General features: G+C 39.8%; 1 protein-coding gene and 1 long non-coding RNA gene across 4 annotated transcripts in view; both read right to left on the bottom strand.

Moving 5' to 3' along the window:
- Positions 1-1,772: 1,772 nt before the first annotated feature.
- The window catches only part of WDR27 (WD repeat domain 27), a 59,074-nt gene continuing 38,406 nt past the window's right edge, over positions 1,773-22,440 (bottom strand). For 2 of the 3 annotated variants that reach the window (XM_077925808.1, XM_077925807.1), the window contains exons 24-25: positions 21,338-21,436; positions 1,773-2,331 (exon numbers count right to left, since the gene is read on the bottom strand). In XM_077925808.1, the coding sequence (XP_077781934.1) occupies positions 2,272-2,331; positions 21,338-21,436 (159 nt within the window). In that variant the 3' untranslated portion in view covers positions 1,773-2,271. Of the gene's footprint in view, positions 2,332-21,337; positions 21,437-21,695; positions 22,178-22,440 lie in introns of those variants that run through there. The other variant, XM_077925809.1, reaches the window with a different exon arrangement.
- LOC144327248 (uncharacterized) lies at positions 15,719-21,331 on the bottom strand. Its single transcript, XR_013392198.1, has 2 exons — positions 18,157-21,331; positions 15,719-17,798 (listed from the first exon to the last, which is right to left on the bottom strand). It is a non-coding gene; the product is annotated as an uncharacterized LOC144327248 (long non-coding RNA).

Below are 22,440 nucleotides of genomic sequence, written 5' to 3'. Positions count from 1 at the left end.
GCAATAACTGTCTTGTTATTTTGTCAGAATGTGTTTATCTGCCCCATAGTCGCTGATATCAATAGAAACTTTAGGAACCAAGTTTAATACCCTTGCTTTCCAGAACAATCAGCATGATTTATGTGACGCGGCAGCTAAAAAAGCCAATGCAATTCTGGGCTGCATCAATAGGAGTATAGCATCTAGATCAAGGGAAGTAATAGTGCCACTGTATTCTGCTCTGGTCAGACCTCACCTGGAGTACTGTGTCCAGTTCTGGGCACCACAGTTCAAGAAGGACACTGACAAACTGGAACGTGTCCAGAGGAGGGCAACCAAAATGGTCAAAGGTCTGGAAACGATGCCTTATGAGGAACGGCTAAGGGAGCTGGGCATGTTTAGCCTGGAGAAGAGGAGGTTAAGGGGTGATATGATAGCCATGTTCAAATATATAAAAGGATGTCACATAGAGGAGGGAGAAAGGTTGTTTTCTGCTGCTCCAGAGAAGCGGACACGGAGCAATGGATCCAAACTACAAGAAAGAAGATTCCACCTAAACATTAGGAAGAACTTCCTGACAGTAAGAGCTGTTCGACAGTGGAATTTGCTGCCAAGGAGTGTGGTGGAGTCTCCTTCTTTGGAGGTCTTTAAGCAGAGGCTTGACAGCCATATGTCAGGAGTGCTCTGATGGTGTTTCCTGCTTGGCAGGGGGTTGGACTCGATGGCCCTTGTGGTCTCTTCCAACTATATGATTCTATGATTCTATGATTAGTACTGCCAAAATGCCAGCTACCCAGAGCGGCTGGGGCAACCCAGTCAGATGGGCGGGGTATAATCATGTCATCTAGTTACCCCACTGTTGTCACTGGGATCTTCAGTTTTGCTACACATTTGAGCTCTTGAACCTTCCCCAAACTAGCTGCACGACTTTCAGCATTTAACCACTATTTTCATTTTCTGACAATGAAGAATTCTTCTGAAGAATTTGTGCACACACCTACCCATTTGCCCCACAACTAAAAGACAAATAATATAGAATAATATAGAATTAAGCATAATTTTAAAATGGTTTGCACCAATGGAATTATAACATCTAGATAAAAATCAATCCTGTCGGATTACATATACCCATAGTAAACTGCTCTGGGTAAGTGGGGCCAGAAGTGGGGTCAAAGTAATTTGAAAGAATGCAGAAACCATGGATTCAATTCTAGCAAAAAGAAACACTTTTCAAAGTTACGTTTATTTCAGTGGGATAGTTAAGCACATTCCTAGTATTGTCCCAGTGAAATAAAGATGGATTGAACAAGATGACTTTTGGATGGGTTGGACTTCTTACTGGTATTGACTTTATTATTAGAATTGGGTTTTCTTTTGGGAAATAGTTCTAAGAATGACATTTATTTCATTGGATCTGCTCTGAGTATGACTTAGTCAGACCCAACTCAGTGTGCACAGCTTTTTAAAGATTATCCTCAAAATGCTCTTCAAAATTAGATTAAAGAATTCATGTAAAAGTTGAATATACCACAGTGACATATTTAGCAACCTGTTGCGAAATAGTGCAAACCACATTTTCCGTACTGGTTCTTGAGGAGCCAGAAATCCAGTGTGATTTGTCTTCCAGAGTCTTTATACATGACAAGGAGAAAAGGACCGCATAACATTTAGTCTTGAAAGATGTTTGGTATCATATCCACTGGTGTCTGAACTACAGTAAACCTTTGCTTGTATGTCTCAGTAATGCTCAGAACCTCATATTTCCCCTCACGTTGAACAGGCAAGGACACAAATGACTAGAATATCACTTTATTATTGGGCATAAGGGTTTAGCCAAGAATGGTACAAAGGTTTATTTCTTAAATGTCTGGTTGTGGAGATAACTATTGAAATCCCAACAAACTACAACAAAAAGTGTATATATGCTGCTAGACACCAGCTTTCTTAAATCTTACTTGATATTTCCAGACAAATTGCACTAGGATGGCTAGAGCTATGAATAATGGGAAACAACCCAACATAATATTATACATCTACCTATTCTGTAGCACTTCCAAAGTTGCAGTCCAAGGTAACCTGAATGTGATAATGCTCTGCAAGGAGAGTGGCAGAAAGGACTCGCTACCCTTATACAAAATGTTTTTCCAGCAGAGTAGACCTTGGAGCAAATCCCAGGGCAGACATAATCTGGAAGCCTATATTTAAAACAGAAAAGTGCTGTAACTTGCCCAGTAACCAAATATCTCCTTTCTGTCGGGGAGCCTTATTCTTAAAGTAGCAGAGCCAAGGAAGTCATGGCTGACAATCCGGTAGGAACAATTGCAGTTTGCCATCCAGGGTGGCTGTGGTGAGCTGTAATTCAAAACAGAAAACACATGATTGGCATAGAATGCTTTGTGTTGAATAATGGTTGACCAAAGGCCTAGCTACCTTATTAAATCTCATTATAAAAATTTAAAAGGCGTCTGGAATTTACTTTTCATGTATTATGTCCATGTTTGCTTGGGAAGTCTACTTTTATTTAGAATTCATTTTAGTTGGTTCCTGTGGTGTAAATGCCAATTATTACTACCAAGATAAAGAACTGTGATGAATTAGAAATCCAGTGCTGCCCTTCTGCTTGCAGAACAGCTTTTGATCCAACAGAGTGAACACTACTATAAGAGAACAGGAGGTTATTTTCTCCTATTTCTGCTTCCCCTGCAGCCCTCCACTCCATCTCCCCATGGTATTTAGGTGGTTTCTGACATATAAATAAACCAAATGTTATGCTATATGTGGAGATTGGTTGGGGGTTGTTGATGTTGCTGCTGTTTGCCATATAAGTACTTATAAGCTGAGAACCTTCAAAATGGAAATAACAGAAAATCAATGTTAAAAGCCTGAAGAATTTTTTTATTGCTAGCAATTATAAAAGAATAAGAAAAACAGTACAATGAAGCAAATTCCAAATATGTCTTTGGAACAATTAATTGGCTTGCACTTGCATGGATCATGAAAGTCACTAAAAAGCCAATTCTAATTCTTTGGTATTTTTCACTCCATACACTGGCAGCTGTTATACAAAGGGTTGAGAAAATGAGTCTGAGTACATTTTGAATTAATTCACATTTCAGTTCAAATATTCTGGTAAAAAAAAAGGAAGGAAAAGGATAACACTTACTTCTACATGTCTGTGACTGTTTTCTAGAATTAACGGCGGTAGCAACATCAAGTGGGGGAAAATTAAGTATTTTTCATTGTCCCATGAGGCTAATGAAAAGCAGAACACAAGGAGCAATGGGAGTATTGACCCCATGGGGTGATGGGTAAATAAAGAGTTGTGATGCAATCTGCTTGTGCTGATGTAGCCCTCCCCGCCCCCAACACACCTGCAGGTGATTTTAAGCAGCCACGCTTGGACAAGCCCCAGGGTTATCTGGGATTCCACATGGCACTGTATTACGCAATATTTGTAAAGGCTAATGGTGTTGAGCAGAGCAGTTGTGCAAGCTCCTAGCCCGGAAATGCAACTTATTCTGTCTCATTGTTGAACATAAGCCTGGCCAGAAGTTGGAATCCTGTGCTAGTGGCATCCTGTTCTTTTTCAAATCAGCACAGGCTCGGGAGCTGCTGAAGCTGCTCCAACCATCACATCAGTTGTTGCACAGATGTTGAGTTCTCAGTTGTTTCTGATTTTATCTGTTGACAGTCAATGGGTGCGTATTTTGCAATGAGTTTTTCTTATTAACGCTTTTCATCAAACAATAAAATAGCTGCAGCAAAAAGTCACCGGGTGCATATTAATGGCATGGGGCTTGGGGACCACAACTGAAAACGCCTGCTTCTATTGCAGCATCTGAGACCCGACAAAGAAAGCATGAGTCCGATTTGCGGCTGTTAGACAGTGGTGAACCTTTTACAAAGTCTCATGGTCTGAACTATGCATCTTAAATTACAGAATGTGCAGTATCACTTTTAATACTTTCATTTTAAACTCCATCTTTGCACAGGGCACATAATGACAAAGTTTTGAAATTTACTTCAGGAAAAGTACATTGTTTCTCATATTTCGGGGGGGGGGTTGTTTTTAAAAAAACAAAACTTATGAAGGCTTGTATCTCACCCATCACTTATAGTAATGGCCATTATAGCTTCATGATATTCATTATGGTATAGTGCCCTCTGCTGAAAATCCAAACGTAAAGGAAATGCATACAAACACAGTTGCAAAAAGGGAGTGGCAGAGTGGTGCATAAAGGTTTTTATTTAACTCACTTTCCTGTATCTCTCCTTTCTACCCTACAACTATTGAAGAATACTATTGTTTTGTTCAGCTACTCTCTGCCCAAACAAGTAGCCTGAGAATGGACTTTTAATATATATCTGTATTATTGCTTCTTGCATCACAATGTTCACCCCTGCTAGTGTTGATAACACTACAATGGTACCTTGGGTTAAGTACTTAATTCATTCCAGAGGTCCGTTCTTAACCTGAAACTGTTCTTAACCTGAAGCACCACTTTAGCTAATGGGGCCTCCCGCTGCTGCTGCGCCGCCGGAGCACGATTTCTGTTCTCATCCTGAAGCAAAGTTCTTAACCCGAGGTACTATTTCTGGGTTAGCAGAGTCTGTAACCTGAAGCATATGTAATCTGAAGCGTATGTAACCCGAGGTACCACTGTATTTCCAACTCACCAATCCAGAAAGCCTCATGCTAGCTTCCTGTCAACTTTGAGTTACCGCATTTTACTACTGCTGTTTACATCACATGAAGCAGCAGCACACTGCAGAATTGCTGTTTGGGTGGAAGTGACTTCCTCCTGCAGAACCACTTAGGCCCTTCTCTACCTTCCTCCCCTGCTCCATCTTAAGATGTTACAGTGGATCTGTGGGAAGGAAGGTTACGCTCAACTTTCTATCCACTAAATGGGAATATTAACAATGCTCTTATTTGTTTTGGAGCAGGGATGCTTCATTTCAATGTGCACCTGCACTGATCCAGATGTAAACAATATGTTATCTGCATTCCTTGAAGGGATGAGGGCTGAACAGCTTGCCCTACTGGAGATGGCAGAGGAAAGAGGGAACAAGGCATAAATAAGCAGATGGAGCAAGATGGTTCCTGGTAAGTGGGCTGATTGCAGCCTAAGCCATTTCCTATCACAATATTGTTCTCATCGCCATAACCAATCGCCATCTCCCAGCTAGCATAAATTAGGCTCCAGAGGACATTGTGGTTAATGCAGTCATCATAATTTGCTTGCTATGGTATCTTCTGTTACGATCAGTAAGCTTCTTGTGTGGTATATGCATTCATATAAGTGTAGCCTAACAGACATCTTGAGGTATGTAAATTACTTCAGGTATTTTGCCCACTCTAATTTTTTCCCACCACAGAAATTTGCCTTCCTCTGTACTACGCAATAATTGTGATTCTCCCGTTCTGACTTGTGGTGCAAAGAGTTTAAAAATATGTAATGGAAACAATGAAAATGTATAATGGTTTGCCACTCCCATTTGTAATAGCCATTTGTGAGTCTATAACATGTATTCAGAATTCACATGGCTGAAAGAGTATGGACTCAAATTAAGGTGTGTGTTTTTTTTAAAAAAGATGAGCTTAAAAGAACTCTAATATGTCTTCTCCTCTTTTGGTAAGAGAGCACTGTTTTCTCACGCTGTTAATATGACATCATTCTCAACCTGATATTATCTCCCAAGTAATGGGAAAAACTGGGGGGAAATATTTCTAAGAAGGGGAGGCTACAGAGATGATATATAATTTCAAACTTTCACAAATACTGTCCCTTGATAGCCTTTGCCTGGATACCAGATGAAACCTAGATAAATGCTGAACTCCGTGAGATCCAACTTTTGTGTCATTCTAAAATTGTTATGACTTAATTGCTTAAACAGTAAGGACTTTTGTGATTATATGTAATTCCAGAAGTATGGCTATATTACTTAGGGCTACTACACAAATCACATTTTGAGTCAGTTTTCATTTAGAAAGAATGTGGCAAATCAGGATCAGACCTTAGCAAAACTTTGAGACAGTTCCATCAGACAGAGGTATTCTTGCTGAATAGAAACATTTTTATGATCAGACATCAGACTACTTCTCTGGACACTTTTTGCAAATCCTAGTGATACTTAGCGGTTGCCTTTTAGCGGCATCTATTAAAGCTGAAACTTTCTTCAATGTATGATGACAGACATTTGGATTTTGAAACTGCCACTTGGTGAAAATATAGATTGAAAAGTGCATATTGAGATAGAGTAAGATTGGTACAGCAAACCACAATAATCTGCACTAATGTGAAGAAAATAAGTTTCTATGCTTTTGCTCAAGACTTACATAAGCTCGAGAAAATGCTGTCATTCTAGGAAAGCATAATTCTGCTGAAAAGCAGGGTGAAATGGTGGTTAGACCAAAATACCGGGCCTCTTGCTCCTGAAGCTTGATCTGACCTGGATTTTCAAATGAACTTGCTAATTTATGCCCTTATCTGCATATCTGTAAAATGGGAATAGAATCTTGAAAGGATTAGGCACCAAATGGATGTACTCTATGTGTGCACACTGTTGGAAATAAATGTGCTACACCAGCATAAAGACTGAAATTATTTACTTCTCAAAAAAGCCAGCTCAACTATTTTTGTTACGATAATATCAAAGAAAAATATTAAAGATGGCATTTCCATCTAAGAATGAGTGATAGCTATTGTTAGTATATGGTCAACTATATTTCTTTCAGCATGAAAAATACAGCAAATATTGTAATTTGAGTAAAACGCAAATATATTTTGAGTGATTACTCATTTCAAAGTAAGAATTATTAATCAACTAAAATCCTTTGAGCCATTTGACAACAAGCTAAGATTCACATATGACTAAAATCTTACAGAGCACTTGACAGCTTGAGGATGGACAATGTTAGAACAGCACCCCTAAATTGTCAAGCAAAATGTGCTCCTGTAAAACCACTAAGAATGACTTCATATATTAGCCAAGGAAGACACAGAGCCTGTTATAAGCAGCACTAGCATTTTTGCTGCCTTACAAAAATAAATGAACACTGTCAATGAAAGCAGTGTCATCTCTAGCAGTCAAGCAACAAAAATGGAATTTTGCTATGCTTCCAAAGTAATCAAAATGATTCAGTCCCATGTTAAGCAAACAACTAAAAAAAATGCATAATCTCCTTAATATAGCTTGCTGTATGCTTTCAGACTTTAAGGTCTCAAATAACTTATACCCAACAGCAGATGGGGACAAATATATATGGTTTAAATGGCTAAACTTTGTCACTTATATAAAAATAGGTGGGTATCCTAAATACATAGTTGTTTAACAGGCATTCAAGGAGCCATAGGATACAGTGGATCTTCCCCTCTGTCCATAGAGGGGGAGGTCCACTACTGGAGGCCTCCGTGTTGTGCCCACAGAAACCTCTACAGCCATCCCTCTTCTAATGTCAGGTGTATAGCGGAGGGAAAAGAGGCATGCCAGGGGATTGAGGGAGGCCTTAGATCTGCAAGATCCAAAGCCCCCTTGTGCCATTGGCACACCCGCAAAACAGCAAAAATCTATGTACCAGTCATGGATATGGAGTAGTGAATTTCCCTCTCATATGACCCAATGGCAGGAAAATTTGAAAATCAAAAGAGAGATTACTGTAAATATCCAGCAGGTAAGATCTGCCCCCACCCATGATTTTGCTTTGGCCCATGTAAGCCTGGCAGAGTTTGGATATGGTGATTCCTCTGCCTTGGACTCTCCTCTTCCCTTACAGTAGGGTTGATCTATCCAGAAATTTGCCTTCCCATAAAAATATTTGTGTGGTAATTACCTAGTATGGTAAAGTAAGGTAAAGGACTCCTAGATGGTTAAGCCCAGTCAAATTTGACTATGGGGTGTGGCGCTCCTCTTTGCTTTCAGGCCAAGGGAGCCGGTGTTTGTCCACAGACAGCTTTCTGGGTCATGTGGCTAGCAGGACTAAACTGCTTCTGGCTCAATGGGACAACCTGACGGAAGCCAGAGCACAAGGAAACACCATTCACCTTTCTGTCTCAGTGGTAACTATTTCTCTACTCGCGTTGGTATGCTTTTAGTGCTGAAGTGTGAAGGCAATGAAAATTCAAGGAAAGTGTTTTTGCCATAAAGTCCCCTGAAAACAACCGAACTAGTGGAGGTGGATAGAGAAGCATGTTAGTAACTGCTTTTCCCAGCCCAAACCAACCTAGATGGCTTTAAAAGAGGGTTAGAGAAATTCATGGAGGAGGAGAGGGCTATAGATGGCTACTAGCCAGGAGGGCTGTTTTCCCCTGTCAGAGACAGGAGGCAGGCTCTGAATGCCAGCTGCTAGGAATCACAGATCAGGAGAATGCTGTTGTACCCAAGCAGATTAATCTGGACAAAATGAGAAGCTGATGGTAGGTGGTACAATTTCTCTAGAGCATGGTGGTTCCACTCTTCTGGATGGAGTCACTAAGTTGTCTTAAAATAATGTATTTTTGTTTCACTGGATTTGCTACACTCACCTGGGGTTCTTACTGGAAAAAAATGGCTTAGAGATTAAGTGAATGAACAAATAACTATGCTACATATGTTTCTGCAGTTTGTATTTCTAATGTGTGAGTTCACATCGATGTTACTGCTGCTGGACATATATTCTTAGATGTTTCTGTCTGCCTCATTGTGCCCACATCATAAAAAAATCATGTTATTACTGAGCCATCCACCTTCCTTAAAGGAAAATATTTTGCAAATCATGGCAGAGTCAGCAGCCAAACTATCATCATATACAGCCCACAAAAATATTGAATTTATGAGGAAAGGGTACTGTTCCAGGAAGAAAAAACAAACTATGTTTAGCAGCGCTGAGCTATGATTATTCCAAACTGCCTTTTGTATAATAGATGCCTTGGAACTGTATATACGACTCTTAGCATCTATCAACTGCAGTTGTGTGAAAAAGTCTCAATTAGTACAGCTTGAGGTTGTGAAGAAGACTTAAAACATTTCAGCCAACCAATGAAATCCTGGCTCCTTCTCTTTCCTAAGTGACAAGCTTGCTGGGAGACACAGAATGAACCTATTAGAACAGTCAGCATCTCTGTGTGTGGCCCCAGTTCTGTTAATGAGGAGACCATTTGCTGTAGGGTTTCAGGATTAATTTGGCTACTGAAACTCCCTTGGTCCTACTAATGAACAATCTTAGCCAACAAGTAATTTGGAGAAAGTGTCATAACATAACAGTTTTGCAACCTCAAGAAGCTTATCTTTTAGGAAACTACACAGCTGATACCTAGATATACAGTAGTACCTCGGGTTAAGAACTTAATTTGTTCTGGAGGTCTGTTCTTAACCTGAAACTGTTCTTAACCTGAAGCACCACTTTAGCTAATGGGGCCTCCTGCTGCTGCCGCACCGCCGCCACACGATTTCTGTTCTTATCCTGAAGCAAAGTTCTTAACCCGAGGTACTATTTCTGGGTTAGCGGAGTCTGTAACCTGAAGCGTATGTGTCAGAGCTGCCCTAGGTCCCAGCTCACAAAGGACCAACGCCAGTTCGTTGTTATATAAAACAGTCTTTATTGAAGCTCAGTTCCGCTTTCACAGCCGCGGCGCGCAGCTCTACATCTCAAACTCTAGACCGCCGAAACTCCGTCTGAATCTCCTCCCCCCAGACACCAGTTTAAGACTCTAGCCTTGCTCCACCTCTTCCTTTGCTCTCTTCTCCTCTGGGCCCGCCTGTCCGCTGGGGTCTCGCCTCTCCTAGACTCTTCTGACGCTGAGTCTCCTGAGTCCTCCCCCTCCCTCCGGCGGGCTTTAGGACCTGGTTCCCAATCCAGGTTTCCTGCTGTGCCGCGCGCCTGTACATTCGAACTTGGCGCGCGCGCCCAGCCGGCCACCTTCCTCCTGACCGTTACACTGCTCCTGTCACTGCTTCCCCCTTCGGGGAGGCTGGCTGCACCTGACTCTCCCTCCGTTCCCTCACTCTGTGATGGAGGCGTGACCACCCTTGACTCATCCTCTCTCCCTGCTGGAGGGGAAGCTGGCCCTGATACGTGTGACTCTTCCCCCTCACTACGCTCTGGTGGAGGAGCTGGTCCTGCTCTCCCGCTGCTGCTTTGGGAGTCCCCGCTGGCCCCTTGCTTCTGGTGTGTCCCCCCTGGGACCCCCCTTGCCCTGGCCATCGGCACCCCCCTCTGGGAATCTTCTGATTCGCTGGAGAGACTCATGGAATCTCTCGGGCCACTTTCATACTCCCCTACGCTGCCCTCAGATTCTTCCCCTTCGCTCTCCATTTCCTCTCTCCCCTGTGCCTCTGCTCCTGAGCCCCTGACAGTATGTAACCTGAAGTGTATGTAACCCGAGGTACCACTGTAGGTGCAAAGGGCACTCTTGGCTGTGACTGTCAAGGACTGGTATCCAAAACCCAGGATCCAGATATTCAGGGTCTGTCACCTGCAAGGGACACTGCCACCACTCTTTCTGCCCAACCATCTTGGGTTAGGAGACTCCCAGACCTTTACTGGACACCCTCTGATTCTAAAGGAGCAGGATAGAGAAAACACAGCCCTCTGCTCCCTGAGCATCCAAGTCACCAAATTACTCAACAGCAAGTGACTAATACTGGATTTAGTATCAAGGTTTCAGTCAGACATTAATTTTAAATGAGGTGGACTTATTAGAAAAGAAGGCAGCATAAAATGAAACCCAAATACCCAACAGAAGTACAGCTAGAATGTCTGATTAACTAAGTAGCTGGGAATTATAAACTGGAACAGGGCTTTCCAAACTTGGATCTCCAGCCGTTTTTGGACAGCAATTCCCATCATCCCTGACCACTGGTTCTGCTAGCTAGGGTTGATGGGGGTTGTAGTCCAAAAACAGCGTAAGACCCAAGTTTGGGAAACCCTGAACTAGACTAAAAGAAGAAAGCTAACATTCTAATTCTAGACATATGATATTTGTATAAGTCTACCAATTATAATCCATTGCACTTTAATTACAAAAGGATGCATGCTAAACAAGCCTACTGAAGTTTATGTAAGTCCTGGTAAGTCAATGAGGAAAAGCCAAGCATGTCTGCCAGACCAGCAGTTTTATTCACTGAAGAGAGTATCATATTCTGCAGTATAAACAAAAAGTTTTGATGTTGAGTCATTATTCACAAACGTTAGGCCAAATATTCATATATAAAACGAGCCTAGATCTAAGAGTTTCTGAGAGTCCACAATAGGAAAAAAACCAAGAAAGGCTGTAATCCTATATACACTTACTCAGAAGTATGTCCCATTTAACACAGTAGGGTTTACTTCTAAGTAGAAGTAATTGCATACAATTGTGCTGCAAATTGCCTGAATTGCTGCTGTACACTGGCATGAGTGAATAACCCGTTAGCAACACAATGTGACCAACATAATCATTCATTGACAGATAAATACAAATAAAATGACTCCAAGGCAAGAATCTGTGCATAGACATAACTAGACATTCATAAATTGCAAGTCAGCACCAGGTCTTTGTAGGAAGTTGTAATATCTACTTGAATTCATACTTGCCTGTGGCAACACCAAAATGATTTGTTTTCTTTTCAACACAACATTTATCATTTTCCCTTCAACTTCCTTGTCTCAAATGCAACAATAACAAAGTTGCCAACTGAAGCCAGTACTTAAGCGACTGTTTCTGATTCTGTGCTTTCTTTCAGGATATTCACATTTCCCATTGGGGCATAATCTACTGCAGGCATAGGCAAACTTGGCCCTCCAGATGTTTTGGAACTGTAACTCCTACCATCCCTAGCTAACAGGACCAGTGGTCAGGGATGATGGGAGTTGTAGTCCCAAAACATCTGGAGGGCCGAGTTTGCCTAGGCCTGATCTACTGTGTTTTGATAAAGGCATACTCTAAATCACTCCATGTTGACAACATATTCTGCTGATTGTGTGTCTTTCATTGGATTTACATTTCAAACATCTCACTGAGGTCTTTTTATATTCCTCTGTTTTCCTCAATGAGGAGCAAACATGCTTGAAGTTTTTCCAAGTTTAAGGGGGAGAATCAAATCTGCCTCTCCTCTCCCGGTATACAGGTCTCTGCCTCTCTTCTCAAAACTCTGTCCCATACAATTCTTTCCATCATGTGGTCCTCTGCCATGGTAAGATTTACTTAAGTTCCAGGATTTGTAAATGATGAAGTCACTGTGGAATACCTGTTCTTAAAGTGGGCAGTAGCACCATCAGTCCATAGGATAATGGGTCCAATTTCAATGCCATGTTTTGCATTGAAATCTGGAAGAATTTCAATGAAAGAGAAATGCTCAGTTGCATCAAAGACAACATACACCTGCACTTCTTCGCCAGTGACTTGCCTATAATAAATCACAGCAGTGTAAATTATTACAGAAGTTCCTTGTTCTGTATTCCAATGAGTCTGCATTGCTTCATTCTGATACTCTATGTAATAATTCTCTGCAAAGTCAGTTTGCAGAATCAGTTCACTTTGCCACAAATTTTTTCTTTTGGCTCTGAAGCTCTTTAGCTTGTCTACATATATTGTATGCATGCTTCAATATTTTTCTCGTTTGACTAAACAGCATTTGTTCTATTTCACTCCAGGTAACAGACTGCAGCTCCAGTTTATCTTCATTCCACTGATTTACCAGAATCTTCTATTCAATATTGCATAGTTTATTCAAGTTGCAACTTTGGAATCTCTGCATCCTACAGTCTGTTGAGTTTTCATCACACACAATCAATTCAATCGGTTCTTTAATTTTCTTTGTTCTGTCTTCGGATTTGCATGCTGCCAAAAGAATACTTAAGTTCTCACAATAAACACAGTAGAAAACTTGATGATCCTTACTAGAGATTAACTCAACCGCCTCTGGATGTAGTTCACAAACTTTTGAAATCCCAAAGGGGTTTTGGGATGCTCATTACTATATATGTCATGTTCTTCTTTCAACCTGTATACTGGGAGTTGTTTATGTACTTTCTCCTTTACCCCTTTTTCTGTTTTTCATAGTTTTGGTTTCTTTCTTTTTCCTGACAGCTGGCAAGATACATTATCCCTTCTACAGAAACACTGTACAGTGTCAGTAGTTTCCACAGCCCCCAGCTTTCTGCTAGGAGCTCCAATTTCACTCTTCTTTTCAGAAGCATTTTCTCTTCTAATTAGTTCTCTTACTACAAGTTGTTTTTTGTGGCCTGGGGGGATGAGCTAAACACGTTTTATGACTTTACAAAAGGTTTGGTGTGAACCAAATGACACTTCACTAAGGTTTGTTTGTTTGTAAAAAAAAATAAGTTGCACATTTTGGTGCTATGTTTTTCAAAAGAACTGTTACATGTAAAAAAAAATCTTAGCCAACATCTCAACAATTTTTTTTAATGATAACAAATCTGAAAAAGAAAAAGTTAAAACGTTCAGATTTTTTTTCCCGTTTGTTGAAGGGGCAGGGAGCATGTGTTTTTTGTGACCTACGTAACACGCTGAACCAAAGTAGGTTTTGTTGTCCTAAGCATGTCGGATTTTGTTCCTAACATTAAAAAAACAAAATCTCTATGTGCCAAAGGAAAAAGCAAAACTATCAACTCAATAAAAGATCATTAATCTATTGTCTATTTTCTTGAAGAGGTCTTAAACTAAACACGGTGGGGGGGGGGGGACCTAAATAAATTTTGAAACACCTTGTATGTCTGGTGTTTCTGGTTATTTTATTCACATGTAAAATGCCATTTTGAACAACGGTTGCCGTATCATGAAATTCTGGGGAATTATATATGAATATGAAAAATGAGTCTGTAGGTTGCCATTTTCATGGAATTATGCAGCATTGAAAATGATCCCAACAGAAAATGAAGGTTTTCAGCACAGAATGTCATATCAAAGCCAGCAACTTGTCTTATATGTCCAGGACTTGAGGATCACTCAAATGCTAGATAAACCTCAATTCTGCAAGTTTATGCTTTTCTTTCTCTTTCTCCTTTTCTCTTTCTTTCTTTTGTTTGAAGGGAAGGTGGAAGGAATGACACGCAAGGCTATATCTACAACACTTTTTGAGGATTGGCCCAAGATTGGTTGCAATTTTTAAAGGCTTTTTTCACACTACATCTCTACTTCAAGTATCATAACAGTGTTCACTGTGCCACACTGTAGCACAATGAACATTCACAATAATAAATTCAGTATGTTGTCTCAAACAAAAAATGCAAAATTGCAAAGAAGTTGGGGGGTTTTTGTACAGGCAGGAACAGGTACAAAATATACTGATTTGCAAAAGGAAAATATAACTGTCATATACTTCCCACAAGTATATTCCTGGGTCAATAGCCACTAAGATAGGTGACATCTAAAATTACTTCAGAATTTCAAACTCAGCCCACTTCCAAATACTATCTAATCAAGGCCAGTGGTATTATAATGAACAAACACTTTCTTCAGGATCCTTCTGGTGGGTCCTTGGTTCCCCAGGGAGTCAGAAGTTACAGCTTTCATTCAAATTCTCCTCCAGATCTTCTTTAACATGGGTTTTTGGTGCCCAGGCTGTACTTCCCCTGCTCAGCAGGTCACCTGCTGCTTCTGACTTCTGACACTGATCTCTCCCTTCCTTTCCTTCCTTTGTAGCACTTTAAGCCCCTCAGCTCTCAACAAAGCTCTCTCTCCATCCCCTGTAGTGGTCTCAGCTGCTCTGCTCCCCCACAACTGATGGCCATTTCTTATACTGCCACAGTGCACATGGGAGTGCGTTCCCTGAGCTGCTACCACTCCAGTGCTCTACATCTGGCCCAGCCATGTTTACATCTGATCAGGCTGGAAGCGCAACACAGTGCAGCCCAGAGACTGCCACCAACACGCCACCACTCACATTCTTTAAACATGAAGCTAAGTTTATTTTACTGAATTTAATATCATAATGAATAGTAGAAAATGATTTAAACGAGTACGGATAGCTGGTGAGTCATTTGAAACACAGGCTTGAAAACTGCAGTTCTCACCATACCTACTTTCATATTTCAGCCACACCGACTTTGACCGCCAGCCACAGTGAGGGAACAGGAAGTAACTAATGAACTGCTTTAAAAGAAAGTGACCGGGAAGGAGATACTAATAAAAAGAATAATAGTCCTAAAATCTGGGCAAGTGCTGTGCCAGTCCCTACCGGGAGGTGTGATGCTGAAATTGCATTTTAAGACATAAAAGTAGCCTGGCAAAAAGCCTGGACAGTAATCTCACAATGGAGTTTTTTCATAAAGACATGCAATCTAAAAACTCAATTCAAATTAATACTACAGTTCTATACATGTCTACTCAGAAGCCCAATGAGCTTAATAAGACTTATTCCCAAATAAGTGTGCATAGAGTTACAGCCTCAGACTTTCATCCATTAGATCAGCAGGTCTGAAACTTTCCTATTTCCACTAACCTTTTCCTGATCCAGATGGCCATGTAATCTTTATATCTATCTTCCAGACAGCTGGCTAGCTTTTTTATACAGATTTTTCTATAAAATTTGATTCAGCTCTTCAGTGAAGGAATATTCCATTGACTACCTGTCATTTTGTATGAGTACCAAAAGGTGAGAGCATAATCTTGCAAGGATGGCTGGGAAAATGCTTAGCAGAAATGTTTATGACTATAAGAACACATGTTTTTATTGAGCATTTTATGATCTGTTGACATTGTTTTCAAAACGATTTTTGGTGCCTGGAATAGTACCAAATATTCTAACAAATTCATCATAGTTTCAATTAAGTTTCTTTTATTTTTATATAACCACAAAAATGTATTTATTCAAAAGATTTTGTAACAGTGTTTACAAACAGGGTCAAGCTATTCATTTTAAAGAAAATGAGTAGGGGGGTAGAATTAGGCTTACATATTTATTTATTTATTTCTTCTTCTTAAATGAAAGATAAGAGTCCAGGTACCCTGCTGGTGTTGCAAATGCCACCCCCTCAAATTTACCGCCCTGGGCAATTGTCCCATTTGCCCTCCCATAAATACATCTCTGGTGGTGCACAAAACTTAAATCTGCATTTGCTTATGAAGCTTACTTCATAGTTTTAGAAATCTCACTACCTAATCTACTTCACAGTGTTATGTGACAGAAAAAATGTTGTTTTCCCTTTGGAGGTATACAAATAACATTTTTAGACATGGAACTAGGACAGCTGATATGATGTAACATAACCAAAAGCTTCTATCCCTTTAAGAATCACCAAGAAGGGCAAAATTCAGCAGGTGTCATTATTTTGTTCCCTGAAACACTTTAACATAAGGTTCTTTCAAAGAATTTCTGCCATCTTTCAAACTCCTGGCAGAATCTTTGCATATATTGAAATACCTCATTTGAGGTCCCCATAAGGAAATTTTAGGGTACAACTAGATGGGATATGGCAGATCAGTGATCCATATCACTCCTGGGTCTGCTAATTTAATTGGGGGAAGTAGCACCAGAGGTGGGGTGTGTTTAGTCTTTTCCTCCTGTGCTATTTCCTATTTCCTAATCTAAACCACACACACAACTAGCTACCTGCTACTAGCTTTGTGGGGCTAAAAGAACAGATACATCAACCATGGGAATACTCAGAGATGCAAGATGAAGAAATGCAACCTAAGAAGGTTGTAATGAATTTCTGCTGAAAGAATGTATTTATTAATTGTGGCTTAAAGAGACATTCTATTTGCATGAGCTGATCTTGGATACAGGGAACATGATGTACCCTAAATTTATCTCAAAATGTTTATGAATATGTAGAATTTTGTCCATTGTCACCAGTTTGGTCATAGTTGGTTTCAAAAGACTTCAATTTAAAATCTGTAAATCTGTACGCCTTTCTGGGAATAAATTTGATTGCACAAAGAGGAACATATTTCCCAATACACATACACAGGATTACACTGTGCTTCCCCCTCTTATTTGCTATTATGTTATAACTGGCATATAAAGTTAGAACATCTGGCAGAAAAGAAAACACAACATTTCAAAACCGTTAAGAGCTGGTTCTCTCCAATAAAAGTATAATCTAGCTTGAGAGAAAAACAGCCAACACAATTGTTTTTGGAAAGATGCAGCAGGGTTTGGCATCGATGCTTTTATGTTGAACGGTTTCATTTTTATAAGATTTGCAAGGAAAACTGCTTCCTGATGTTTATTTTCAAGGTAGGATATTGCATGCAAAAATTATATGTGTGCTGCCTCACAAGCTGCACATAAATAATATAGTCTAGAGATGAGAATTTGTTTCAAGACCCCTCTATTTTCCTATATACTACATTTTAACTTTGCCCAGTTGTTAGATCTTCAATTAAGTTTACATTATATGACGTCTAGAGATGCTAGTAAAGTTCTCCCAAGCCAAGCTCAGGTATGAACTTTGGGATTCACAGAGCCTGCGTCAAACAAGAAGTAATTTGTGACTGCGTCACAAAGCCTGCGTCAAACAAGAAGTAATTATTATTATTTTTGAAACCCTTGAATTCTTCCCCAGCTCAGATGAAATTCCAAGCTGGAGATTCATGTCTAGTTCTCCCCGCATCATCCTTCACCAGCAACAAAAGCCTTCCTTGTTAGCCCTTCAAACATCTGCCCTACTTCTCTTTGCTTCCTGTCAAGTGGTGATTGTGGGAGGGTAGATAATGGGGGTTTCCCCCTTCCCTCTCTGTTTGTGATGCTCTGGGTAGCTCTTTGCCACAGAACAAATACCAAGGGAACATGGGAGCAGTAGTTCTCCTGAGAGCTACAGCAAGTTGCAGGAGATCTCAAGATAACTATATCTCCCATAATACCCAAGGCTTTGTGCCATAGTGCACTACCACCTAGTGCAGGGGTCTGCAACCTTTAAGACAAAAAGAGCCACTTGGACCCGTTTCCGAAGAAAAAAAACTGGGAGCCACAAAACCATTGCGACATTTAAAACAAATATAACACTGCATATATTGTTTCTTACCTTAATGTCCAATCTGACAGCGGGCAGGAAGGTGACGTCGGGACGGTGCGTGACTAACGCACGCACAGCCCCCATGCGACGTCACAGCCAGTACAGCGCCCGCCACAGTGGGGAGTGTCGGGGCACACAATGCGCCTCCTCCCCTCGCTAGTATCCGCCCCGGAGCCGCGGCAAAGGTGTAAAAGAGCCACATGCGGCTCCGGAGCCACGGGTTGCAGACCCCTGACCTAGTGGAACCCGGTAACAGAAGTAGAAGAGAGAAAGGAGAAAAAAGAAATCTTCCTTCTCTCATTTCTCCCATGTACTGACACAGGGAAATAAAGAGAAGTGAAGAAGAGGATTGGGATTGGGGGCAAAAAGGGTTTTCAGTAATAACAAGAGCTGTTAGGGACATTTTTCTGAAACCTCAGATTGGCTTGGACAAATTATTAGCGCCCATCCAATTTCCCCTTACAAGAGGTACATCTTTCTGAGGATCATACAGTGTGTCATAAAAATATTTTTAAAGTAGGAAAAATAGCAGTGAAAAAGAATAAAGCAGAAGTTAATTATCTGCAATCTCCTTCATTTGAAAAATACAGACAGTAATTGACTTTGGAGAACGTTCACAAATTGTTTGCTAATAAAAGTGAAAAGGAACAAACTCAATGTTCTAAATCGCAGTGTTACGTGACTTAGTACTGCAGAAACTAATAAATCCACCATGTACAAAGATTTACTCAGTACAAATATGGTTGAAAGACTCCAAATGGCACACACTGTTGATGTCATATTGCCCTTGGTTTTGTCGCAGCTTAAATAAGTCTCATCCAGAAAGGTTGCAATCACAATGACAAAGGGAAAGATTTTGTGGTGACACAAATGATGCCATTATTAGTAAGCAGTTATTTCTGAAAGAAGTAAGTAGTAATTTCTGAAAGAAGCAGTATTCAATTTTTACATCATCTAGTCTTCTGATCGTATTTCCTTTAATAAATAAGATGATTTAAATTATTCCATGCTGTCTAGTCAAAATAGAAATGTTTATTACACTTTAGTTATTGCTTCTGATGTCTTAGCATGCTTAAAGCCTCTGAGACAAAATGTCAAGCATATACAACCAAGATAACAATATTAAAGATAACAAAAATCATTCCCCAAAGCGTTCTTATTTGAGAGTCCTGGTAAAATCATTCCACCTGATTAAAAGCTAGATCAGTTAGTTACACAGCTAAACACCCCATTCTCCCTTCCTCTCACCCCCCCCCCCATGTCTTTTCTTATATGACAAGCTTGGGAAGAAACATTTCAACACTGTGTGCAGTTTTTTAAACACTGAAATCTCCAAACTGGCCTGAATTGCTTCAGATGTCCCTGATTCTATTTGTGGCAATTCAGAGGGCTCCTGCTTCAGGTCATGCAGCTCCTAAATACTGTCTTATCAATCCAATTCAGCTCAAGATTCGGAATTTGTCTAAATGCAATGCACACCCCTAATTTATCTTTTTAAAAATGGGTGAATCTGTATGTCCCAAAAAGTGTCTTGGCTACTTCTCTTATATTAAGAGGACATTTCAATTAATGCTGTTTTCACCCCTGTCCTTCCCTCTGTTTTCTGTTATAAACAGCAATGCTTCCTTTTACTTCCGTCTCTCTACTTCCCACGTGCAAAACGGTACTCCATTTCTACTTGATAAATTCTACTTCTTGGAAACCATTATATCATAAAGGTGACTTAGAGATTCCATATCTCCAGTCTACCCAATTTAGGTCAGCTGTGAAGAGACCACATGTAAATCTCTGTCTTTAAGAGCTTTCTGACTCACAAGTAATGCATTATTGCAATCACAATACAACTTTGAGAATTAGGATGCTTGTCTTTTAATAAAGAATCTTGCAATCTTTCACATGACGGAAAGCACACAGCAAGCCACAGAGGAATAACCTAATTTAATGCCAAGTCAAAGCCAAAATTTGGTGAATGATGAAAAGAAAAAGGATTTTCCCCTATCACTACAAAACATAGCTTACTTGTGGAAAATTACATGCTACTGATGATTAAGTGAACAGGTGGCAATGAACCAGAGAAGAACAATGTTTTCATGTCTTTCTTCTAAACTTGAGTTCTCCAGATGTTGTCACCAGGGAAAACAAGCTTTTCCTGGTAGCCAGTAAAAATTCAGTAACTCGTATTTTTAGACCCATCCAATACTACTTATATCCAATTATAAATAAATTCTGGTGATTTCAGCCCTGAAAATTCTGCTGTCTAGGAAGCTTGTATTGGATGTAAATTTCCCTATTGGCCAGTGGGTAGGTACTTCCACAGCAAAATTCAATATAAAACTTCCTCTGTCTGTAACTGAAGTACAACTGTAACTGAAAGGGGGATTTCCAAAGTTACACTAGCTAAAATGACCCACTTAAATGACAGCAAGATTCAAATATCCTTTCCCTAATGACAAATATTATTACATTTATTCATTTATTTACCAGTTAATTCTAAAATAGGCTTCTAAGCAGTTTACAAGCTTAAAAAAATCACCCAAGTTTATATAATATAAAGATTCTTAATAAATTAATTTTATTAATTATAATAAACAATGAAAGAGTCCCTTTAAAACATTCATATTACAATGCCTACTTGGTAATCAGTCAGAATATATTCAATTAAAGTACAGTCATACCTTGGATCCTGAACGCCCTGAAACTCGGACATTTTGGCTCCCGAACGCTGCTAACCCGGAAGTGATTGTTCCGGTTTGTGAACATTCTTTTGGAACCCAAACCTCCGATGGGGTTCTGTGGCTTCTGATTGGCTGCAGCCAATCAGAAGCCACGATTTGGTTTTCAAACGTTTTGAAAGTCGAACGGACTTCCAGAACAGATTCTGTTTGACTTCCAAGGTACAACTAAAACTTTATCTGAAATACCGTCACATTTCTTACAAATAATCAGTTATATTAAATTGTGAAATGACTGTATTTTCAGAAATGCTATAAGTCACCAGAAGTGGCATGCTGGGTGGAATGGAGCTGGTATGTTAGCTTCCTGGCAAGTAGTCACTGTTGCTTATTGGGAGGAATAGGGACAAGGTGGTGCAAAGCATTCAAAATAAACCCGATTAAATATATAAATAATGTAATTAGCTGCACCATGAAAATGACATAACTTAGCCTCTTAAAACCTGACAAAAGGTGTGGTCTTTACCTGACAGCTAAATGAATATATAATTGGAGAAAGATGCACTTCAGTGGGAAAGCCATTCCACAAACATTAATAAATAAGGCAAATATAATTGACCCTTAATGATATTAATAACAGAAAATATGACGGCATAGGGAAAAGCAGTGGGGGGAAATCAGTATCTGATTAATACTGAAAGCAATTAGAAATTAAAATTCATAAATGAGAAACAAAGAAAAATACCTGAGGAGATGAAGGGTTAAAAGCCACATTGATGACAGATTCTGTGTGTCCAGTCAACTTATGGGAATAAGTGCTTGAATGCATCTCATATATATATGCCTGAAAGAAATAACACACAATTAAAGCTGTCAGAAGCACCTAATGTAATTTGCATTTTGAAAAAACACCAACAAGCAGGGTTCAGTAGTGTAAAAATAAATAAATCATTATATAAATTTCAATCACTGAATCAAATTTAAGTTTGGTCAGAAAGAAAAGTATTTACAGACTCTTTTTCATCACACTTTAAGTTACAATATATTTATAATATATAAATATAACTGTAATGTTAGTAATATCTCAAGTATCTCAAAAAATATTAAACTGCTTTTCCACCTTTTTTCTTTTTCTTTTTACAATGACATGATTTTCACCGAGATAACCTGAGCACTATTAGTAGCCTCTCATGGATAAGAAGCACAACTAGTTAACAAGGAGTCGTACCTTCAGTGTAGGTGTTATGGATTCAGTGGTCTGTGTTTGCCTGAGCTTGAGTCTGGACTAAGGATTCTGAGCCCTTGTGTTCTGATTCGATACATGATATCCAATCACAGAACATTTCAGGATTTGGGCTACTGCCATTGGCCCTTAAACTCTGAGTTATGATTTGCAGCTTGGGAATTTAGACAGCCAATCACGTTGAGAGTAGGAGTGGCCCAGGCCTTCAAAGCATATAAGCAGTTGCTTTGCCCTTGTTGTTCAGTTCTGTTACTTCAATAAAGGTTCTTGCTGTTATCACTGTGTCTCGCTTCATGGGAACCCACATACACTTCAGTAGGTAACACACAGGAGGATCCAGTCCTTCAGGGAATTATATAGGTAAAAACTATCATATTGAATTCCATCTACAGGTAAACTGATGATCAGTGCAGTTGCATAGTCTCTCTGATATATCCATACTATAAAGGTGGACTTTCAAATGATGCTTTGGGCAGCTCAGTGTAAAACGCATTACACATGTAATTTCTTGAGGCTAGAAATACGGTGCTAGTTTCTTTTCAGAAAGAACAAGTTACAGGCTTCACACACTACTGCCACACACACAGTGTTAGAGGAAGACATTC

This window comes from Podarcis muralis, chromosome 3 (genome assembly GCF_964188315.1).
Source record: "Podarcis muralis chromosome 3, rPodMur119.hap1.1, whole genome shotgun sequence".
Classification (NCBI taxonomy): Eukaryota; Metazoa; Chordata; class Lepidosauria; order Squamata; family Lacertidae; genus Podarcis; species Podarcis muralis.
Note: the sequence above shows the minus strand (reverse complement) of the source record. Positions and strands in the feature narration are given on the sequence as shown.